General features: G+C 39.0%; 1 protein-coding gene across 1 annotated transcript in view; it reads right to left on the bottom strand.

Annotated features, from left to right (window-relative positions):
* abcb6b (ATP-binding cassette, sub-family B (MDR/TAP), member 6b) overlaps positions 1-22,320 on the bottom strand; it is a 40,652-nt gene that overhangs the window by 7,342 nt on the left and 10,990 nt on the right. Inside the window, exons 6-14 of the mRNA XM_036568520.1 lie at positions 21,846-21,955; positions 21,667-21,732; positions 20,178-20,303; positions 19,914-19,990; positions 19,732-19,795; positions 18,035-18,120; positions 17,743-17,800; positions 17,528-17,632; positions 1,097-1,271 (exon numbers count right to left, since the gene is read on the bottom strand). Of these exons, the coding sequence (XP_036424413.1) occupies positions 1,097-1,271; positions 17,528-17,632; positions 17,743-17,800; positions 18,035-18,120; positions 19,732-19,795; positions 19,914-19,990; positions 20,178-20,303; positions 21,667-21,732; positions 21,846-21,955 (867 nt within the window). The remainder of the gene's footprint in view (positions 1-1,096; positions 1,272-17,527; positions 17,633-17,742; positions 17,801-18,034; positions 18,121-19,731; positions 19,796-19,913; positions 19,991-20,177; positions 20,304-21,666; positions 21,733-21,845; positions 21,956-22,320) is intronic.

Below are 22,320 nucleotides of genomic sequence, written 5' to 3' on the forward strand. Positions count from 1 at the left end.
AATATTCGGTGGGTTTCTGGCAGCAGCGCAACCAAAAGGGGATGGAAAGGGGGAGACGGCAGTTCTTCAAAAAGGAGAATTTGTGTCATTTATATTCCAATAAGTGATCACAAATCCCTCTCAAATCGAGCCCCGATTATAACTGTGAACTAAGGGTTTTGCTAAGGGTTGTTGAAACACTGCGGTAGGAGGCACTGGCTTACTAGTTGACCAGAATAAATAAAACTTCCACAGGAGAAATAATGACCAACATTAACCGTCATGTGGTGGATTTATGGCCTTAGGGTCTACCGTGTTAATGAGCTAGCTGACAATTGTGCCACTTTCACTATGGTTCTTTCTACATTTGTCTCCCAAATATTCATGGCATCACTGCAAATGCAGAACTTAATAAACTCATACTCAAAGTCATAAACTTCTCATAAACTCATGTCAGGGCTGAAACAAGCTGAGTTGGTGGTTCAGGAAGGAGTGAGTTATCATTATTTGCTAAACTTAGACTTTGGTCAGTGTCAAAAAGGAAATTTCCAATATACCATATGTTTAGCAACTGCATTTTCCTTTGTGTTTTGGTTTAGTTATTCATCAGAGTTTAATACTGAAAGTAAACTTGAGCAGTCATTTTTGTGGGCCATTGATAGAAACGGGTGGGTCTAGAACTGCTGAGCTCAATCATAGCAACACCACTAGCCTTGGGACAAACACCATCTCTCTACCTCTATATGTGAGTCTGGCATTGAAAAAGTTTGGGAACCCCTGAGCTAGAGGGGTATGAGTTGGTATAAGTTTCAGTGGCATTTGATGATGATCCAGAACTAATCATCCAACATCAGTACCTGACCTCACTAATGCTCTTATGGCCAAATGCAATCAAATAATCACAGCAATGTTCCAATATCTAGTGTAAAGGCTTCCCAGAAGAGTAGAGGCTGTTACTGCAGCAAAGGCAGACAAACTCCCTATTAATTCTCTTGATTTCAGACGAAACACTGAATAAGCAGGTGTCTACAAACTTGCTGAAATATAGTGTTGATGTCTGCAATATATTTCTAAAACTTCAACTCATAACTGGCAACTCCAGCAGTGAGTGATATACCGTCTGGAAGAGAGAGGATCTTATGGTGAATATCAGCAGCCAGCGCAGCATCTTCTACTTCCTGGTCACTAGCAGCGATTCGTCCATAGCGAATGTTCTCTCGGATGTTATCGTTGAAGAGGACTGTGTCCTGAGGGACAACACCGATGTAGGAACGCAGGGAGCTCTGTTTTACCTGCATGAAAAACCACAAACACAAGAAGCAGTACAGAAAAAGCTATCTCAAGTACATCATTTTGAGCTATTCTGCAAAGCCACAGGACTCTTAACTGTTAAACAGTTTTCAAAATGCTTTTTGAACCTTTTATGTTCATTCAGACATTTGCCTCATGTCACTGAGACTAGCACAATGCAAACATAGCAAACACCTCGAGTAGAAAAGTCCTTTATTTAGGTCTAGTGAAGTCTACAGTAAACACTGATGTGTTTAGCAGGCGAAACTCTGGCACGTGGGTCTCAAACTTTCAAGCACCTCCAGGGCGCAGGGCTGTGCAATCTCCATTGCCTTTGAAAGGTAAACAGCCAGGTGCTGGGCTATGGAGGCGTTCATGGTTCTGAAGATCTGAAAGCCCAATTATAAAGCAGGGTGACAATCTCTCCATGCTGGCCTGTTGTTGGGCGGGGTGCTGGTGGGAGATAGCCCCCTGCCGAGATCCAACGCCTGCCAGACGCTGTGAGGCAGTGCCAGCTGACATCAAGGGGCAGCAAGTGGAGAGGCGCAGAGGAGAGAGGAGTAGAGGGAAGAGTAGGGCCAGGATGGATGCAGTTTGACAAAAAAAAGCAAGTGCCAATGGTCCTGTTTTGTCTGAGCCACAGAGTATACTAAGCCACAAATAAACAACAATCATATTTCCTTGCAGAAAATGGACAACATCTGAACATAATTTCAATTGTCCAGTAAATGCCACTGTCGTCTAGTTCCACAGATTCAAAAGTAGCTTGATATCAGGTCAAAAAGGAAACATGCACTAACAGAACATCAGGACAACAGTAACATTTTAAAACATTTGGTTTGGAAATAAAAATGAGATATTAAGCAGCCATTTCCAGTACCATTTAGAGTGGTCAACTGTTTCTCATGATATCAGATGCTCTTATATTTAGACATTACATATTTGGCTGAGTTAACCGTCATTTCCATTTGACCACAAAGATTCCGTTCCTGAAAACGACAGCCTGCCTGACAAACCAACATGAACAGTGTAATCCTCCATATCATCACCATTCAGAAATGCATTCTCTCTCTTACACATGCAAACACTCTTCCTCTTGACTCACAGCAGTTATTTGAGGTTAGCATTCCTCTGTCCATTTATCTAATCAACAGTGAAAGAACACCAAACCAAAGACACGAGAGAGAGGGACATACAGAGAATGGTGGAGAGGTAAGAGAAATTATATCTATCTATCTATCTATCTATCTATATATATATACACACACACACATATACGGCAGGAGCAGTGCACTATCCTATCTAAAGAATAAACACACACTAAAACCAGCAGCAAGCACATAAGACTTTCAAAATCAATACTCAATTAAGGCAGATGTCCACTGTGATTACAGTTCAAGTCAACAGGGTCATAGCACACAAGAGCTATTGGTCCAATGACTGTTTTCTACACTGATAGCATCTAAACCCGCATCTAGTCTCAGCACCTGGACCAAATCTCAAGGTTTTACTCTTTATTCAGTTTTGGCATTCACAGTTACAACTGCTTCATAAAGACGGCTCTTCAAAGGCTCTTAAGTAAAGAAAATGGTTCTGTACAGAACCATGAACAAAGAACCATTACTGCATGATTAAAGGGGTTTTTGCATCATGAAAGGGTCTGATGGAGAATGTGTTGTATAAATATATATATATATATATATAGAACCATCTACAGCACATTTTCCATCCATCTGAAGAACCCTTGAATCATGTAAAGGGTTCTTTGGGTATTCATGGTTCTATGTACTAAAGAACTCTTGATGAACCATGTTTTTTAAGTGTGTAATCAACTTGCCTAAAGACAAAGTAAAAGGAAATAAGTAAAAAAAATAAGTTTCCAAAACTGGACTTTTTCTATTAAAAATACAGAGAAAAGGGGAGTCCTTACAACTGTGAAAGACCTGGCAGACCACCAAAACTGTCAATATCAGTGACGGACAGTGACAAAAATTTGATATTATATTTAGTTTCTGAGGCCTCTGTGTGATTTTCTGTTAAATACTCTTTTTCTGACACTGAATTTGTACTTAATTGCCATATTGACTAGAAATTAAATAAATGAAGAGTGGTCTCTAACTGTTGCACAGTACTGTACTCCTACTCATTAAATGTGTGGCTTAGTGTTATCTATCAAAGACATTTTCATTGCTTGGTTCCACTTGGGTCCACTGAGCTATCGCAAACATTCCAATAAAAATAGCCTGCCAAATCAGAGATGTACTGTGTGGCCTAAGTGTATGCTGATCACAACAGCTCTCAAACTATTTTCTTGGTCAAAACCATTCAGCATCAACCATACATTATCATAGCATACCATACACAAACATTAACCATTAATAACCATTAACTATTAGCAAAAGCTCTGCGAAACTGGCCCGAGATCTGCATATAAGCAGCAATGACGCGGACAGGGCCTGAGGGGGCAGAGAGTGTCTGTCGCTCCAGCAGTCCCTTCCACCATTAATCCATGTGGCGTGTGGAACCAGCCTCAGCCTTTTCACTTCAAACGCCAGCTGAATGAGATCCCCTTTTGAAGTTCCCTTTTTGCTTTTGCCTTTTGTTTATTTTTGCCGAGCTTTACTTTTTTCCCTCCCCGAATGCTCTTAATTCAACGTCTTTCCATTCGTCTTTCCCATTCATCTGGCCTGCAAAAAAGTCAATGTCTTTAATTTATGAACTAATTAACATCAGACTGAGCTGGGTGAGAGGGGGCTTACTGCAGCCATGCGAAACACAAATGGCTTCCCAGGTTTTTTATTCGAGAGAAGCATCTGTCCCCCAACAATGCCACTTTTATCCTCAAAAACATTAGTTTCACTGCAGTTTTCCGGTTCTCATTGCAACAATACCCAACCTGATTGTAAGCAGACAGAGTCTGTTGGAAAGCCCACCATATGCTTTTCAAATGCTTAATGAACAACTGTGCGAATATAATATTCCGCTAAGAAGACTGATTGGAAATTTAAGACGTTTAACAATGTGTTTTCCAGGCTACAAGTAAATTTATGAGTGTTTGGGTCTGTAGGAAAACATGCTACTTTTTTGGCTTCTACCATACTTGGGTTCCCAACCTCAGGTCCCACACTACTAGTGTCCTCGAAGGCTAACCAGTATCTTTCAGATTGCTATCTGTCATTTTCTCTGACTCCCCCTTTTCCCCCTTTTTCAGTCATAACCGGTACCATCTGGAGTAGACAGATCAGGCTGAGAAACCACTGTCTCCAAGAGCGTGCACTACGAGACCGCTCTCTAGGCGCTCTCTCTCTCTCAGCGAGGACGGGATGGAGGGGCCTCCTTAGGGACACAACACCCTGCACTCCTTCTAGTATTAAACAAAAACAGAATATCCCTCTTTAAAGTCTATGAAGTGGGAAATGGCATAACAAAAGTAAACATCAGAAAACTCAAATTAAGATTCAGGAAATTCAGATGAGGGAATTTTTCAGTCAAAACTAAGTACCAATCCGATACCAGTGTTTTTTTTTTTATCTTATTTAAATTCTGTATACCTCACTGTGTCTAACATGAGGCTGTAACTACGACAAAAAACTAATCTAAATGAAAACATTCATAAGACTGAAAAACAAGAATACAAAAAAACTTTGTTATAAATATGCTTCTGAATGCAACAGCAAAATAAAGAGTAATCATAATTCCAGTGCAACAATGAAGCTGTAAAATCTAAACATATAAACAAAGTGTGAGTTTACCCTCAAACTTCAGCTCTGCAAATATAACAAGTTGCTGTGCTACTAGCAGCTGTATCAAGTGAAAAATAGCTCCAAATTGCAGACATCTTTGTTACTAGCCAGCATGAGTTGTGCTGCTTGTCTTCTTAGCTGACATTTAAATTGAAGATTTTTATAATGTGGCACACATTATTTTTTATTTTATATTTAACCACATTACTGTAATTTAATTTAACTGTAACTTTTTCACTCAAGAAGCTGATACAGTACAGGAAAAAGTGCCTCCATAGGACTTGTATACTGATGCACCGCAACACAGAGAAACAACTCTGGCAGATTTCATACTTGCTAATTTCATTTCCTTAAACGAAGACGTTTTTAACATTTATCATGCTTTGGAATAACATGCTTTGAGAACAACCATGGGCTAAGAGACACTATTGAATGTGTACTGAACTTGTCTGGCCGATATCTGATTTATTTAATAAGATCATCATCAGTGCTGATCCAATCCAGAGTATTGGGTCAGTGCATCATTACTTTTTTGTGTGGGAGCAGTTTAAATTATCGGATGACAAGAAAGATGCTCAGTCCAAAATCCACACTGCCTCTGACTCACATAACTGCTTTAGTTGGGAATGTCAGCTTTTTTTTTCCTCCCTTGATTTACAGCAGGCTTAAAATGAAAGAAGCGGGTCTAGTGCAGCTGATGTGAACTCAAACATCAATTAATATGGAAGCAAACCTGTTTCATCAGACAGATGACCAAAAAACTAAATATTGCTATTTAGGGTGATTTTGAGAACGGAATACCAAGTATTTAAGTATTTCATACCTGTGAAATGCTGATTGTTTTAGCTCTAATGATCTGTTCAACTGTTAATTAACATGTTGATTTGTAAGTACTCTTCTTCCAATGAGAACTCATATAGTGATGGACAAATTGTGACTGAATTACCTTTCAGACACTGCACTCAATTAAAGTTTCACGGTTCCCTTTCCACAATAATGTCTTTAGCGGCCTAATAAAAAAGACTGACATTGCAAGTCAATGAATATCAACCAACCAATTTTCAGCCTTAACCTGGTTGTTGTTCTCTTTGTTCAGTGGCATCCAACTGTGGCATATCTTACACAACAACTTCATTTTGTACTTTAACAGCTTTGACTGGCTGCATTTTCCTTTTCCTCTAAATGGATTAGTCATGTTTTAAAAGACTACCTGAACACTTTCACATGTGTATACCCTAGAGACATGTAACAGCAAGAGAAAATTGACCATGTCAGATGCTTGCAAATGAGGGGTAAAAAAAACAGGGGAAAACAGAGAACAGGGAACAGTGATATGCAAAACATGAAACGTGAAATTGAATCCACTCGGCAAGAGCCAAGTTCTGCCTTTCTGACCAGATGTGCACACACACACACACACCAGGGCTGTGACGGTTTGATTCTTAAGACAAAATGACTAACAAGCAACTACCCATGTGTGCCCAACCTGGACTGAATGTACGGAATGTTTACACGAACCTCCACACACGGCTCTGTTTAACAACTCACAGACCATATTATAGACTCCAGTCTCCTCTGCCCAGCCCTCGTCTACACCAGGAACTTCATAATGAAGCACAGCACCCTCGCCCTCTGTGGACTTCTTGCCCACCTCCCTATCCAACACACTTCTGACTCATGCTCCACACTTTCTCTCTATCTGACTGTCTTCTAAAGACAGGTCCATGTCACCAGCTGAGGCATCCAAACCAGCTAATGCTGACTGCCAGGACAACATCTGAGTGAAGACTTTAATACAGGCTTTTATGAAGTGTTCCATAAACTCAAATATGATTAACAGGATGCAGAGCCTCAGCATGGAGGGTCATTAAAACAGAGTTACTGCAGTGGTGGAAACAGGCCTGAGACACACTCTGACAGCTAAACTGTTGGCATTCTCTGAAAGAACCACAGGCCAGTTTTCCGGATGTGGATTAGGACTTGTCAATGGGAATTCCCAAGTGAAATCCTCTCATTTCTAGACTAGGAATTGGCTTAATCTGCGTCTGGAGTAAGGCATGACTGGTGAAGATTTTGCAACTGATACCAATGTCAATTTAACGAATTCTGATGCCAGATAACACTGATAATATAATATGGTCAAAAATGAAATAGTTTTAGTTAAATGCTGCTTCACTGAGAACTGACAAATACAACTGTCAATTCTCATTTGTCACATTTCTCAAACTCTCTAAAAAAAAAAAAACAGCAGAAAGTCACAAAGGCTTGCTTTATATAAATATTATATAAATACGGGGGGCGGAGCTTCCCAGAATTTTGATTAGTTTCTGTAAATAAGCTCATATTCTTCTAAGAAAGATATGCATTATAACGTATTATACACATGCTAAAGGTCAGGTTTGGAAAAAAAAATATAATATATTGTTACATGTTTTTGTCATTTTAGCCAAGTTCAGGTTTTGTGTTAAATTTTAACAGTTCAGTATTGCTAGAGCTAGAAAATAAGCAGTTTCCTCACATCACAGAGTGATGATGATGGTAATCAAAAGTTCAGGGATAACTTTTCAAAGTGTTCAAAGTGTATTTCTTGGTATAAAGACCAGGTTTTTCCTAAATACTGTTCTCTTGTCCAAAGTGTTAAAAGCACATATTAAAAAGCATTTGCCCCAAAGGTGGTTTAAACACCTGAAAGGTTTGAGAGCTGACATCAAAACCAAGAGATAAAATATGTCGGGTTTAGCATTTTCCCATGGCAGTACTTTTGTCAGACGTTCCTTCAGGTTTGCGGTTTTCACAAAGAAAATCTGCAAGATCTAAACAGCTTTCTATTTAATATGCTACTGCAAACCAAGAAAGTGTGTCCATTTATTAAAAACATTTTGAAAAGACAGGTGTTCCCACAGTAGAGCAGTCTGCCCTAAAGACAGTTTCACTGAAACATGCTGTAGATTTTTCCATCCTGCAAATCTGTGTCAGAATCTAAAAGCTGCTAGCTGACCTCTGACCTCCATCAGTATCAAACAAAGCAGCAGTAATAATGACCTCAATCTGGCAGTGCAGCAGTAGTAGGGTCAGCACGCTGGAATCACGCAGGAAAAGATGTAAATGTGACCGGATCTGTCAGATGCACGACACGTGTGTGTATGCAAGTGTGTAAGGGAACACGTGGTCCATCGGCTGTCTGCGTGGCGGCTGTGCACCATGCCCATGTCTTACGGGATCAGTGAGTTCCAGCGGCTGCCCCCCAGCCCTTCGCCTTTTCCAACACACCGGCAAACAACTTTGATTTTCTACCATCAAAAGCCCCTTGTAATTCCTTTGAAAAGGAGCATTTACGAGCCTCAAAAGTTTCTTATATGAAAATGTTAAATATTTCACGCTGCTTTCATCTGGGGGCCTTGTTAGCGTGCCCTGATGCTCTTTCCTCCACCCCCCAGCCCACAGTCACTCAGCCCTCCACACTGCGGGGCTACATTCTGGGCTGCTTGTTTGTGTGTTTGTTTTTCAGCAGGCATGCATGTGCTTGGCTGATATTTTCATATCCGGCTGTGAAGCTGCCCTCCTGGCTTTTTCACACACACATTATAGTGTAGTGTTACACACACAAGGCTCTGCCGGTGGAGGCAGACACGCGGGCGTCAAAAGTGCATTGAAAAGGTTGAATCAGTGACCAGTGTCGGAACGAAAACAGCCCGAAGCCGTCCATGCCATCAAAGGCTCTGGGATTCAAGTGTTGATCCATTATTTCCGTGAAAGCTCTTCCATGAGAAATGAGTACAAAGAATAGCCAACAGATGTTTCCAGCTTAAGGGTGTGTGGAAGTGTGTGTGTAGCCTTCTCACTGACAGCCAAAGGGATCTGACAAGGTTAGCAGTGTAAGTATTTGGTCATGACAACTTCTTCTTTATGTCACTTCATCTTTAAGGTGAACTGAGACATGGGAAAATTATGAACTACACATAAGTCACCTGTTTCCTCCTGAGTACACAGACAGAGTAGAACTGACTCTGTAACAAAATTACATGTAAGTTTATTCTTTATGACTCAAATATATGATTAAGGCGATAGTTTAAATATAAAAAAAACACATTTAGATGTACACAAATGTCCCATATTCCAAATGGGAATAGACAATTGTATAACTAGAACCAGTACTAGAAGCCATGCTGAAACTTTTGTCCATTCTGTTTCCCATTTCTATAGATATAGTTCTGTGCAAAAGGTAAGGCACCTCTGGCCAAATTACATTCTGCTGATTTTTAAAGAGAAAGAAGTAAAAACAACCTTGACAGCAAACTAACATTTAGTCATCTAGGTGCTGACCCTATAATGAGATCACAAATTCAATTCCTGGTGATTCTACAGCATCTTTTACATTTTTTATTGTGATGCTAGCCAGCACAGGTGTCTGTTAGCTGGCGTAACAGAACACTTTCCTCAGAGCGCGTTCAGCTGTCCAATGACATTGCGTTAGCGGAAGTTCAAAAAAATGCGGTGACTGGCTTCACAGGACTCGGAGGAAGCATGTGCTAGCCATGAACTGGAGAAAAAAATTAGAAAGAAAAATTAATAATTATAATAATTAAAATGGTGATTGTGACATGTGCCAATGTCTGGACATCCTTCCAGTTTCTCCCAGTCTCAGAACTTAACTCAATGGGTCTTAACTGACTCATTAGGACTAGTTAGGAAGGTCCATAATTGTTATTAGCAATTATCAGCTGATGACTGTATTCTTTAGAGCTCTAGAGTGCGTTCCCTGACTCTTCAAACCTTGGTGTTAACATTCAATAACCCTGGACTTGAGGATCTGAAAATGAATCTAACCAATGCCTATAAAGCAGGGAAAAGCTCTAAGAAGAAGAGTCTTTCCAGCTCACAGTTTCCACTGTTCGAAATATCATTAAGAAATGGCAGTTAAGGGGAACTGTGAAAGAGAACTGTCAAATAGAACTGCCCATATACTGTCCAGAAAGGCAAAACAAAAGCCAAATATGACAAAAGACCTGCCAGGAAAGATTAAGCTGGTCGTGCAAAATTCTACTGTGTGGAACTGCCTGCACAAACATGATCTGCATAGAAGAGTCATCAGAAGGAACTTTTACCAGCAACCACATCACAAAAGTCGCCATCTGCGCTAAACAATATCTATATGAGCCAGGGGCATTCTGGAAACATGTGCTGTGGACTGATGACAGTAAACAATGTAACTCTTTGGCCACAATCAGCAAAGGTATGTTTGGAGAAAAAAGGGAGCTGAATTTGAAGAAAAGAACATTTTTCCAACTGTTAAGCATGATCTATTAGGCTTTGGGGTTGTGTGGACAGCCAGTGGTACAGGAAACACTGCATGGGTAGATGGAAGAATAGATTTCACTAAATACCAGCAAATTCTGAGAGCAAATGTGACAGTCAGGAAGCTGAAGCTGAAAAGAGGCTCCAAAACATACTTCAGAATCCATCATAAACTACTTCAAGAAATGCAAGCTGAGGCTTTTGGAAAGGCCATCACAGTCCCCTGACTGTGAACACCATTGAAGATTTGTGGGTAGATTCTGAACATGATGTACATACAAGATGGCCCAAAAACACTGCAGAACTGGAAGCGTTCTTCTAGGAACAGTGGGTAAAAAATTCCTAAAACAAGAATTGAAAGACCCCAACCTAGCTACAGAAAGTGTTTGTTAGCTGCAACATCTGCCAAAGAGGGTTACTAAGAGTTACTAAGTACTGACTTGGTAAGTTGTCAAATTTCTGTACATACCACAATTACTACATATCTTTTTTATATATATTTTATATATTTTTTGCTGCAGAGGTTGTGTTCACTTCTGTCACTGCAAAAATCAACAAAACTTGTAACTTGGTAACTTGTATTTGAGGCACCAGAATGTAACTGCTTCACCATTAAAAGTGCAACTGGAATTTTCGAACAAGATGTTGGCAAATAGGAAACCAACTTCAGCCTCATCCCAGAGAGCAGGATGATAATGGTCCACTTTTGGCCAGCTGAAACATTTTTTTTAGCACTCATTTTCCACTCATAGTCCAAATAATTTTTTTTTTCCTTCATTTCTTTCTTTCGTTATCCTTTGTAAATTAGTTTAGTAAATTATTTTACATGAATATCATAAACAAAGCCAGTTATATAACCGTAAACAATCTAGCAATGTCAGCAACATTTCAACGTAATTTGAAGTTTTTCTCCCAGTAGTTTGTAATACTGTTTGTGCGTTGTTTGAGAAAATTAAAAACTAGTTAGACCAGGACAAACTTGTTAGACCAGGACAAACTAGTTAGTCCAGGGCAACAGTCTGGGTAGTCTGAGGGTGGACCAGCAGTCACAAACAGTCAACAGGGGGGCCACCTTATCAAGCCAGCGAACTGATATGCTCACTATCTGGGGTCAATACATATACATATTTGGCTCCTATTACTCGCTGTATGAACATGTAGAGCTGTAATTAACTCAGTTTGTCCTCAAAGCTTTGATGATTTTCTCTGTTAGCACATTAGCATCCAAGTACTAATCTTAGCTTAGCTTACACTGCAGGAGCATTGTGACCTAAGGCTTTGGCAGTGACTGAAAATTAAAATAGGGCGCCAAAGTACGAAAGCAATCGTATGTCAGCCCTTTTAGTCCTTTCAGTACATTTAAAACCCCATCTGTGAAGCATGATGAGTGTTATGTCCTGTTAGCTGCGCAGGTTGTGCAGGCTCCACTATTTTAATAGTTATGCTAGCATGAGGCACCAGAATGTAACTGCTGCACCATTTAAGGTGGAACAGGAACATTCGAACAAGACGCTGGTGAAAAAGAAGCTGACTTCAGCTGTTGAAAGAGTTGAAGGCATGAAAAGTGATTAAAAGGGAACAGTTGCTCTTGACAGGTGGGTAACATTAACTTAGCTTGAAAACCCAGAATCTAGCTAGCTAACCTTCATTGCATTACTTTCTATGTTGCTGTTCGCCCCAATGTTTCCAGGCATTTGTCTGTACAATGTTTATGAAGAGTTTTATGGCCACAAACACCTGAAAGAAAAGTGTTGTTTTCCTTGGCAATGCACTTTCATGAATTTGGTGGGCTAAAAGGAGCGCTAAATGGAGGGGTGTATTTGTTTTGCTGTTGAGAATGACTTAAATAAAAATGTGGTTTCCAGCCCTGCCCTTGATCCGTATCGGTGATCGGTATCGGCCCCAAAAACACTGATCCATCTCTAGTTTTTTCCTAGTCAAGCTGGAAAACCTCATTCTAGACACTCCTGCAGCACCACTATAAGAGGAGAGTAGGCAAGTTTACAACAGAAATAGTAAGTAATACTTGTCAGCTACATTAGCTTCACATACACAGTGTGAAACTAAAGAAGCAAACTTTTCCACACTAAACACATCTTGACTGATTGCCTGCATTTGGGGAATGGGGAAATACGTGTACATTTGATTTTCATCGCATTTTTAAACTGTACAGAATTCATTTGCCCATTTTGTACACAGACTTTTATGCTGTCTCTGTAAGAACCTATAGCCAAACAGACTGAGTTCCACTCAGTTCTTGGAGAGTACACCCTAATGTTCCAGTAAGTTTAATGGTGCTGATCTAGCCACCGGTGTGAAGGATGAGTGGTTGAATTGATGACAGCTGCTCTATAAAAGCGATGTGCTCTCATGCCTGCTCTATGAGAAAACTCACACTCCCTGAGGAGGGTTCTGGCACATTGAGTCCACCTCATGCTTCCTGCCAGGCTCTACGCACATTAATGCACCAGGAATGTGTGGCTATGCCGCACAAGTGTGAGGCTGTGTGCCTGCGCACAGACTGCAAAGCTCTTAGGGTCATAGCATGACAAAGTGAGGATGATGGAGAGAATGAGAAAGCAAGAGGAAAAACAGAATGGTTCTGGGGGTGTTTTTCTCTCATTATCCACAAGCATTTCCCTATTTATTATCCAAATTCCAGACCACAAACTACTTCTGCCAGCTTTCTTGGCCAGTCAGTTATCATTATCCCTGGAAAAGCCAGAGAAGGATTTCAATGCAGGTGCATAAATCTTACAAAAGAATATCCAACCAGAACATCATATAGGCTAAAGTTTCACTTGTGTGTCTCCATTAAACTCTCAGGGTAATTATGGTTCTTCACGATTGCTTGCACATTGTTTTTGCACCTTGGAACAAGATTCTCAATAACTGAAACTCAGATGTCTTTGGCATAATGCATTCCAATTTTTATTTTTATTTTTCTTCTTTATTTGAACACAGCAGTTCCCCATTTACGTTATGTAAAAATTTCATGATGCACTGACCAATAGAAATGCTGCAAAATTGCCTGGAAGAAAAAAAAACATATATTTAACTTACATTAAATGTATAGAACTGTTTTGCTTTCTTCTCTAAAGTTGCCATTTTGGACATAATTCTTTTTTGTTTTTTTTCAGACAGTACTCTACATTAGGCACAAATTCCATGATAAACTCTTACGCCATTTTTTGGGAAGATTAAAACAGAAAATGTATGAATCTGAGCATCAGCGACAACTCAGAAAAAACAGAAAACATCTTAAAGAGATTTTTCGAAACTAATCTATTAAATTCAACTTAACTTAAACCTAACCACAACCTCACCCTAATTATAACCTAGGTCCTAATTCTAACCAGATAATTTGTTAACAATTTGACAATTTGTAGATAAATTTTCAACCATATAACCAAGTGCATGCTGAAGTACAGCCTCCACACAGTGGGGTTAGTTTTAAGAGAACTATGCCTTATATTACATATTAGTTTTCCAAGAGGAGGTGGGGCAATGCCAGTTTACCACAGGACAACTGTAATGTTTATTAGTGGTTCGCATGGAACAAGAAACCATGGTATAAATGACCAAGACTGGAGTGGCTACTGGATTTACGCACTGCCTTCACTCCAGAAAAGAGAACAAAAGATGTTAAAAAAATTCCATTTACCCCAAACATCTGTCCTGCTGTCTGAAGTGAAGGCACTGTGTCATTAGCACTGTTATTAGCTGTGAAAATACCATCAACAGTCAACATCACCACATAAAATCAAACCTTCTTCTGTAATTCAGTTCAAACATGTGAAGAGTACATATCGGCTTGATTAGCCACAGAGAACTAATATAACCTGAGGTTATTTCTATGGTTGTTTTATGGTAGGTAAGAAGTGCCTGGAATCTTTACTGACATGGGAGCTTGCAGTCCATAAAAATAATTGACATGGCACATCTGGACTGAGAAATGCATTTAAAAATGACGTTATTCTACCTAGAGGTTTGAGATAAAGGTAGATTTAATAATCTAAAGAATGAACACAAATGATGTGTTCATTGCTTGTACAAAATACTGTTGTTCAAACATTTTTAAATTATTTAGCAGAAATATCTGCATAGGGAGAGCAGAGAAAAGCATATTTACAATATACGAGTCAGTTCAACCGAAAAAAACTACTTAAAGTGGTAACAATTAAATTAAGTAGTTTTATTCAACCTAAATAAATATTTGGAATGAGCGATTCTTTCATTCAAAGTATTTTTTGAGTTGAATAAAACTACCTCGACTGCTTGTTATCACAAGTCATTTTATAGATTGAACTAACGAACCATTTTTACAGCCCAGTCCTGAGAAATGTGTTGAGCTGTTTTGAGCAGAGATACTTTTTCCCTGAAATGTGTGTAAGCAATTGAGAGTAACTGTAAACTGCTTTCACCTGGCTTAATTACAGCACGGTTGTAATCTCACGCTGACAGGTGCGTCCTGCTGTAAACAATGATTTCTGTTCGTTTGTAAACAGTTTTACGGAACTTAGATTTGGGCTTTAAGCCACGCTAATTATGCGAAGCGGATGTGAAGACATGAAGCAGAGTTAACTCCTACCTTCAGCCTCAGATCAGTACAGAGACAGAGAGAGAGAGAGACAGAGAGACAGAGAGAGAGAGAGAGAGAGAGAGAGAGAGAGAGAGAGAGAGAGAAGAGTCACAGCGAGACAGATAGAGAAAAGAGAAAGTGAGAGACAGAAAGAGAGAAAGAAAGAAAGAGTGAGCGAGACAAGGGGAGAGAAAAAGTGAGACAGAAAGAGAAACAGATGGACAGAGAGACAGAGAGAGAGAGAGAGAGAGAGAGAGAGAGAGAGAGAGAGAGAAGGAGGGAGGGAGGGAAAGCAAGCGCAGCACGGCGGCTGAACTCTGAGCACCTCTCAGCAGACAGCAGAAGTCGTGCAAATGGGCCGACACTCCCTCCACATGGAGGAATAAAAGCAGCCTTAAAGTTCTGTATTCATTATTTACCAGTCCCACACTATGATTTATTCACAGGGGGCAGGTTGACTCGGATATGAAGGAGAAACTGAAATCATGCTGCTCGAGCACCATCCCCTGCTTGCATGTGCGTACGTGAGAGAGTGTGTCTCTGCGACTGCAACATTTCCGAAAAACTGCTATAATTACAAGGCTTTAAGATTATAAAATATAAAACGCTTGAGGTTTGCTGCAGCATCACTTCAAAAAGGCGTAATTGTGCACTTTTACCTTGTTATTGAATACACGCAGTTAGCAGAGTGGAACAAAACCACAAGAAGGAACTCTGAAAATCAAAGGCAACCTTTTCCTGTCTGTAAACTAAAAGCATTTATTTGGCATTTATGTTATTCAGAAAGGTAGGTCGGGCAATAATGTTTGTCATATCCGGAAGCAATTACTTAATTTAAAGCATTCAAACTGTTCAAAGGCGTAAAGATTTCACACCATTCACCACAGCAAGCATGTCACACAGAGACTAATTCAGGACCTCTGTTTAGGAATCCCAATGAGGGATCACTGCAAGTGGCAGTCTAACAGAGGCCTTCCTACACAATACTGAAAGACCTCAAAGCTAGTGCTAGGGTGGCAATTCCTAACTGGGGTTTTAACTCAGTCTAATATCCCTCTTAGGCCTAAAACCACTAACAAGACTCATGCCAGCGGCAACACAGTAATCTTTTGATGCTCCACAATGGATTAGATGGTTCTTTGGTAAATATGCAGTGGAGCTTTGGCAAAGGAAATGCAATCTTTGATTTGTTCAGAATGGTTGCTATCCATCCTGAGATGATCCAAGTTTTTCACTGTTGACCTTTTTCCTTGCTGTAAAGTATCATTACCAGAAAACCTCGCTAAAAGCTTCCACTTTTTACCCCTCCACAGTCAACAAAACTCTTAATCCCCCAACATTTTATCATGTTTGTGCAAAAACACTGAAAATACTGTAGAAATACTGTACAAAGTGCTCAGAAACAAACAAGTTCAATCATCCATATATTTCAGTAAATTCACCCTGCATAAACAGACTAAAAAGGCATTTTATAGCAGCAATGCAAGCAATATTTAGAGATGCCTGATGATATCAGAATCATGTTGGTATCAGCAGATAATTGCTTAAAAAAATATACAGCATCGGACTAGATTTGATTGATAATTCAAACAGGTATTTGATGCACCGCACTTTATACTCAGAAGAGCAGAACATTAGGTGATGCTAAAATATGTGCATTTTCATACATTTGAAACATCACACTTTTCTTTAATGCTAACCGAGGTTTATTAAAACCCAATTTCTACACTTTATTTGCATGTACATGAAAAATATCATATATCAGCATTGGTCGACGACTCCCAAATTGGTGCTTCTCTGGTAATACAATCACACTTTGAAGCAATTCTGGATTAAACAAACAATTCAAGTAGCTCCTCATATATCTCACCCAACCAGACTGTTTGTCTGGAGTTTGTGAATTTTTCACAACGTGACGCAGGTTCCCCGTTCTCCCTCACCCTGAAAATCTTCCCACAGCTCTCAACAGCCTTGTCATATCTTTCTCTCTCACTCCATCATATGACCACGTGTCTTATGTGTGTTGGCAATGTAAGTGGATGCTAAAAAGCCCTTGAGTAACACCTTTTCTGCGTATTCAGGAATTTTATAAAAATAACACTTGACGTTATGTAAATACAAATATATCTAAAGTTGTGATGCATCGAAATGAACATTCTTGACCGAAACCGAAATTCAGGACATACTCAGCCAAAAGCTGAAACCAAAAACCAAATGAAAGTGTTCTTTTACATATAATCTGAAACTAATTTATGCTTATTAATTAAAGCTGATGATGCTTTAAAGGTGATAATCACTATGTAGGGAAGGATAGCTGAGAGAACTAGGAGACTACTTTCATTTTAAACAGCATGCTAATAATATTAAATATTAACATTGGTAAAATTCTGAAAATGTAATACTTGTACTATCTTGTTTCTCAAAGGCATCTAAAGCTAAATTCCAGAGTGCCTCCAGCATAACAACAGAAAACAATTAGTTTTTTGATGTGGAAAGCATGTGGACTTAAGGGCCACTGTTGACCACTGGCCAAGATTGTTTGAATCAGCATTTGAATAGATGACATCTGGTCTAAAGAGGAGATGATTCAGGTCAGAGAACCACCACCAGGTCACACAGACTCACCACATCTCCTCACCTTTGAAATGTCCTGACCATCAATAAGGATGCAGCCCTCCTGGACATCATAAAAACGGAACAGTAGTCGGATGATGGTGCTTTTGCCTGACCCTGACTGACCAACCTGTGGTGAGAGGAGAAATGAATAATATTACACTTTCGGGATATATTTTCATCATTTGTAACATATTTTTCTCTAATGAAGCTTTATTAATTCTTTAGTTGAAAACCTACCAGTGCTACTGTCTGACCAGGCATCACTGTGAAAGACACATTTCTGAGAATCTCCTTCCTGCAGACATTCAAAACAATGTTTTAAAGAATGGATGTTTATTTTTTTGGTCTTTAACTCATAACAGTCAGTCTATTTTCTAAGACATTCAAAAATATATTTGGCACACAAATACATATATTTATATGGAGACAAGATGCAGGAAATTGAAAACAATGAGAGTCAGAGTGCACCGGACTGTGGATATATAATGGTTTGTGATTGCTGCAGTGTTACTAACGTGTGGGAATTTACCCTGCAACGTAGCTGAAGCACACATTTTGGAAATCCACTCTCCCTTCAGTGCAGAGCAGATCCACTGCATTTACATCATCTGTCACCTGTAGAGAAGAGAGGATTATGAGTAGGAGGAACACATGACTGAGGGATACATAAGTAGCTCATACGAGGGCTGGGCAGAGTTACAATTTGGAAAATGAGGCAAAAGGTTTTCGGTCCTTTTTGTGTGCAAATGCAAGAGTAAATCTATAACTCAAAAGTTACAGCTTTAAAAGTCCAGTAAGGGCTTTTTCTTCGATTCCTTCTATCATTTCCATATCAATGAGATCTAAAGAGGCTTTGAATGCTGAGCAGTCTTGCCGGGTGTTGCTTGTGTGTTTTTGTGGAGAGGTTTCCCACTGGGAGGGGCTAAGCCCTGACCAGAAAGTATACACACACACGCTTGTTTTTACACCATGTCAGGACAAGGGGGTCATACTTTGGCTATATATTCACATTACCAAGTGGAAGTGGCACAATTCAGATTGTATGTGACAGACAGCTGATGTTTTCAAATCTATTCTGTTAAATCAGATCTGAGCCACTTTCAGATGTAGTCCTAGATCGGACACATATCCGATTTGTGGATATGCAACCTTAGCGCCCAAACACACCAAGCTGATGAGGTGCAACTACCACCTGTCAAGGCTAACTGATGATCTCTATCCATTAGCTCACAATCACCTCTCTTCTCCTGTAAAACTCTGTACTTCAATTAGAGTAACAATACACAAAATTCAAATCATGACGATATGGTGGTTACGGTCTCGATACAATGCACTTTCTCGTACAGCAAAAAAGTAGAGCCTGAATATGTGCCTTGTGTTCACATGTTAATGTTAATGTTAATATGTTATGTTTTGCACTGTTTGCACAGCTTACAAGATTCAGTGTAATTTTTGATATTTTGTATGTTTAAAAAAAGATTCTACAGAGCTTTAATTATATATGGCTCCAACCAAACTTTTTCAACACCTGCCATGCCGCCCTCTACCAAATATCCCCCATATCCCAAAAATGACAACCCAGTTGGTGCATGTTCATAATTATGTGACCAAAACATAAAATGTATGAAATGAGTGTCTTATGTTTTGTCAGAGAACCTTCAGAGCTTCCGTGCGTCTGTGTTAACTCATAATATGTTATGAATTTTATTACTTTTTTCTTATTGAGAATGTGATATTTAAACACTGTTCAGTTAAAAATGTGATATTCCAATAATCAAAGTAGTTGAAATTAAGTAGTTAAAGTTAAATAAAAACAATTCGAAACTTTTTTTACAAAACTAATTCTCTGTTATACAAATTTAAGCCCAATCCTAACCCTAACTGTAACCTTACCTTCATGAAATGCTTTGGCCTTTCAGTTTAAAAAAATAACATGCTGCTTTTGTAAAGTTTATTTTAAGTCAGAACCATTTTCTTGGTACACTGTAACAGTGTTTTTCTACTGTTTTTTTTACTGCAAAGTCAAGACATTTATCCTAAAACATATATACACACACATCTATCTTACATACATTTCACTGCCATCTAGCTGCTCTTCTGTAAGAAAACCATGACTTCTTGACTCAGCAAGATAAGACCTTGCCTGGGAAATTGGCAGAGTTGAAAAGCTCTCTGCAACACATAACACTACCAAATAATAATAAATGTAAGATGTTCATCTCCTACCTCTTTCTCCTCTGTTAGGAGCTCAAACATATTCTCCATGTCAACAAAAGCAGTCTGAATCATCCTGGGGCACAGAATAAAGGGTTCTTTATTACTATAATATCATCATTTCATGACATCATTTTAGCTTGTTCTCCCATGCTGAACCAGTGAAAATAACTATTGAGGAGATGTAACTTCACCTGTAGTATGTGCCGAACCAGTTGAGAGGAGTGTAGAGCTGGACAATGTACGTCCCAAAGAGAACATAGTCCCCAACCTAGAAGTCAGTCAGTCACAGTAAATATATGGACAATCAGCATTAAGCAATAATGCTATCCAAGTAACTCTAAAGGATAAAATAAAAATGTAAGAGACACACAGTAAAGATCTGGAGGGTGAAACAGGCACAAAAAAATGACATAAGGAACTAGTTTAAAGCAAAGGTGAGAACAGATATGCAGCACCTGGAACTGATCCACTGTGACAAAATATGCACAGAGCAGAGATCCAGCTAGCAGGCCAGAGCCTATGATCAGATTCTGTGTTTGATTCAGGAGGGCCAGAGAGGCATTGCTCTTCCATTCTGACGCCTGAAGACAGAGTCAGCGCAAATGACTCAGTTAATAACGTATTGGTGTGAAAGTGCAGTCCTATGATTGCATGCAAGGAGATGTGCCATGCACAGCCTTTACTCTAAAGAACTACGTGCTTCTAGGACTTTGTTTAGTACTGTGCAAAAGTCAGAGACCACATTTCCATTTATTTCATTTCCAGAATGAATTTGAAAACTGTGTCAGGAAAAAAGCAGAAAAAAAATATATTAAACCAAAAACAGAAGGCTTTACACAAAAGCTGCTGTCGAAAGAAACCTCATATCTCTGTTTTTCTCGTCTTTCAGTTTTCGACATAATTTGAAAACTTTACATACTTTTATATTGTATGTAAATTTCATGATGAATGGACCAAAAGAAATGACCCAAAATGACTTGGAAAAATGTCTGGTTCCATTGTCTTACATTAAAAGTAAAGTAGGTTTTTTCCTTTTTCTGTAAAGTTACCATTTTGGAGATACGAGGTTTTCCCTCCCGACAACAGCGAAATACATCATTTACTTTTTCAGTATTTAGTGTGTCCACTCTTTGCATTCCTTAGTATTTTCTGCTTCTCACAATCTAAGCAATACCAAACACATTCAAGGATGTTGATTTGTGGGCTCCGGGGTGGCCAGTCCATTGTTCTGAGAACACCAGCAGTCTTTCATAACCACACTTTGATCTTCTCAGGAGTGTGCTTGGGGTCCTGTTCTCGTAGTAGAATTAATTTCTTGCCAATCAAACGTTTTTAAGAGGGCCTGGAATAATGCATTAAAACTGTTTGTACTTAACACCATTCATGCTCACAACTGCAAACTTTCACTGATCATCCTAGCAGGCTTGACTAATGATTGCAGACAGTGTTATTTTTAGATCTATAGCAAAGTGGAGCTTGATTTTCTCCTCTCTCTCAAAAATGAAAACTTTAGGTACTGTTTATCAGATGGTGACAGTTTTGGTGGTCTACCAGGTTTTGCATGGTTGTTAGGAGTCATGTGGTATTTTCTGAAGTCCTTGTGCAAATGGAATATCTCTACACATCTCCTCAGAAATATCTCCTTTAGCCATTTTAGTTGCTTATGAGAAAGACTGTAAGGCAGCTATGGTGTTTCTGGGTAACTGCTTGTGTGAATGTTAGTATCTTTTTATAGAGAAACTTTGGGAACAGCTTTTGTTGAAAGCACGGCTGTAAAATGTTGGTTTTAAGATCAGCAGAATGGAAGAGTTAAAGTGGCACTTTAAAAATACTTCTTAACCTCTGAGGCTTCTGTGTAGTTTTTAAAATGTATGTTTCTTTTCTGACTTTTGCACAGTACTGCATTAATTTAGAAAGTATTAGAAATCATGTGAGAGACGTTACCTGATACTTTAAGATAGCTTCCTCAAAGCGGCTGACTTCATAACTCTCAGAATTGTAGTATTTTACCTACAAAGAAACGTCAGTGTTTTGTGGTTTGAGATTTAGGTTTAGGCCTGTATGCTGTGAGTACATTATAGAAATCAATGTAGGGAGCGGTTTCCTTAAAATTTGTTACTTACAGTTTCGAAGTTCAGAAGTGAGTCCACTGCCTTGGACTTAGCGTTGTTGTCCTGCTGGTTCATGTCTCGTCTGTACTTTGTTCTCCACTCTGTGATGATGATGGTCAATGCTGGAAAAATTCACCCAATATTATAAGAAGGTCTGCGATCCACTAACCCATTAATGTCCACTAGAGAATTTTAAATTCTCAGATCTAGACCCATATGCTTAACAAATGAGCTTTTGTGACTTTATTTATCTTATTAAACTAGTCTACTGGTCACATAGGACTGCTGATTCTAAACAGAACAATAAAAAAATACAAATTTGATTGTGAAAAAAAAGTATAAAAATAAAATGCTTTTAATAAAAGATGAAAATGGCCATTAGAAATTCATCCGAGATGTTACTATGAAAAATGTAATCCTTTCAGACCAATTAGAACAAGTTTTGTGGCATTTTTGCTTCTCAAACTAAATGTAGGTGTTGAATGGG

The sequence above is a fragment of the Colossoma macropomum genome, unplaced genomic scaffold, assembly GCF_904425465.1.
Source record: "Colossoma macropomum unplaced genomic scaffold, Colossoma_macropomum, whole genome shotgun sequence".
NCBI lineage: Eukaryota > Metazoa > Chordata > Actinopteri > Characiformes > Serrasalmidae > Colossoma > Colossoma macropomum.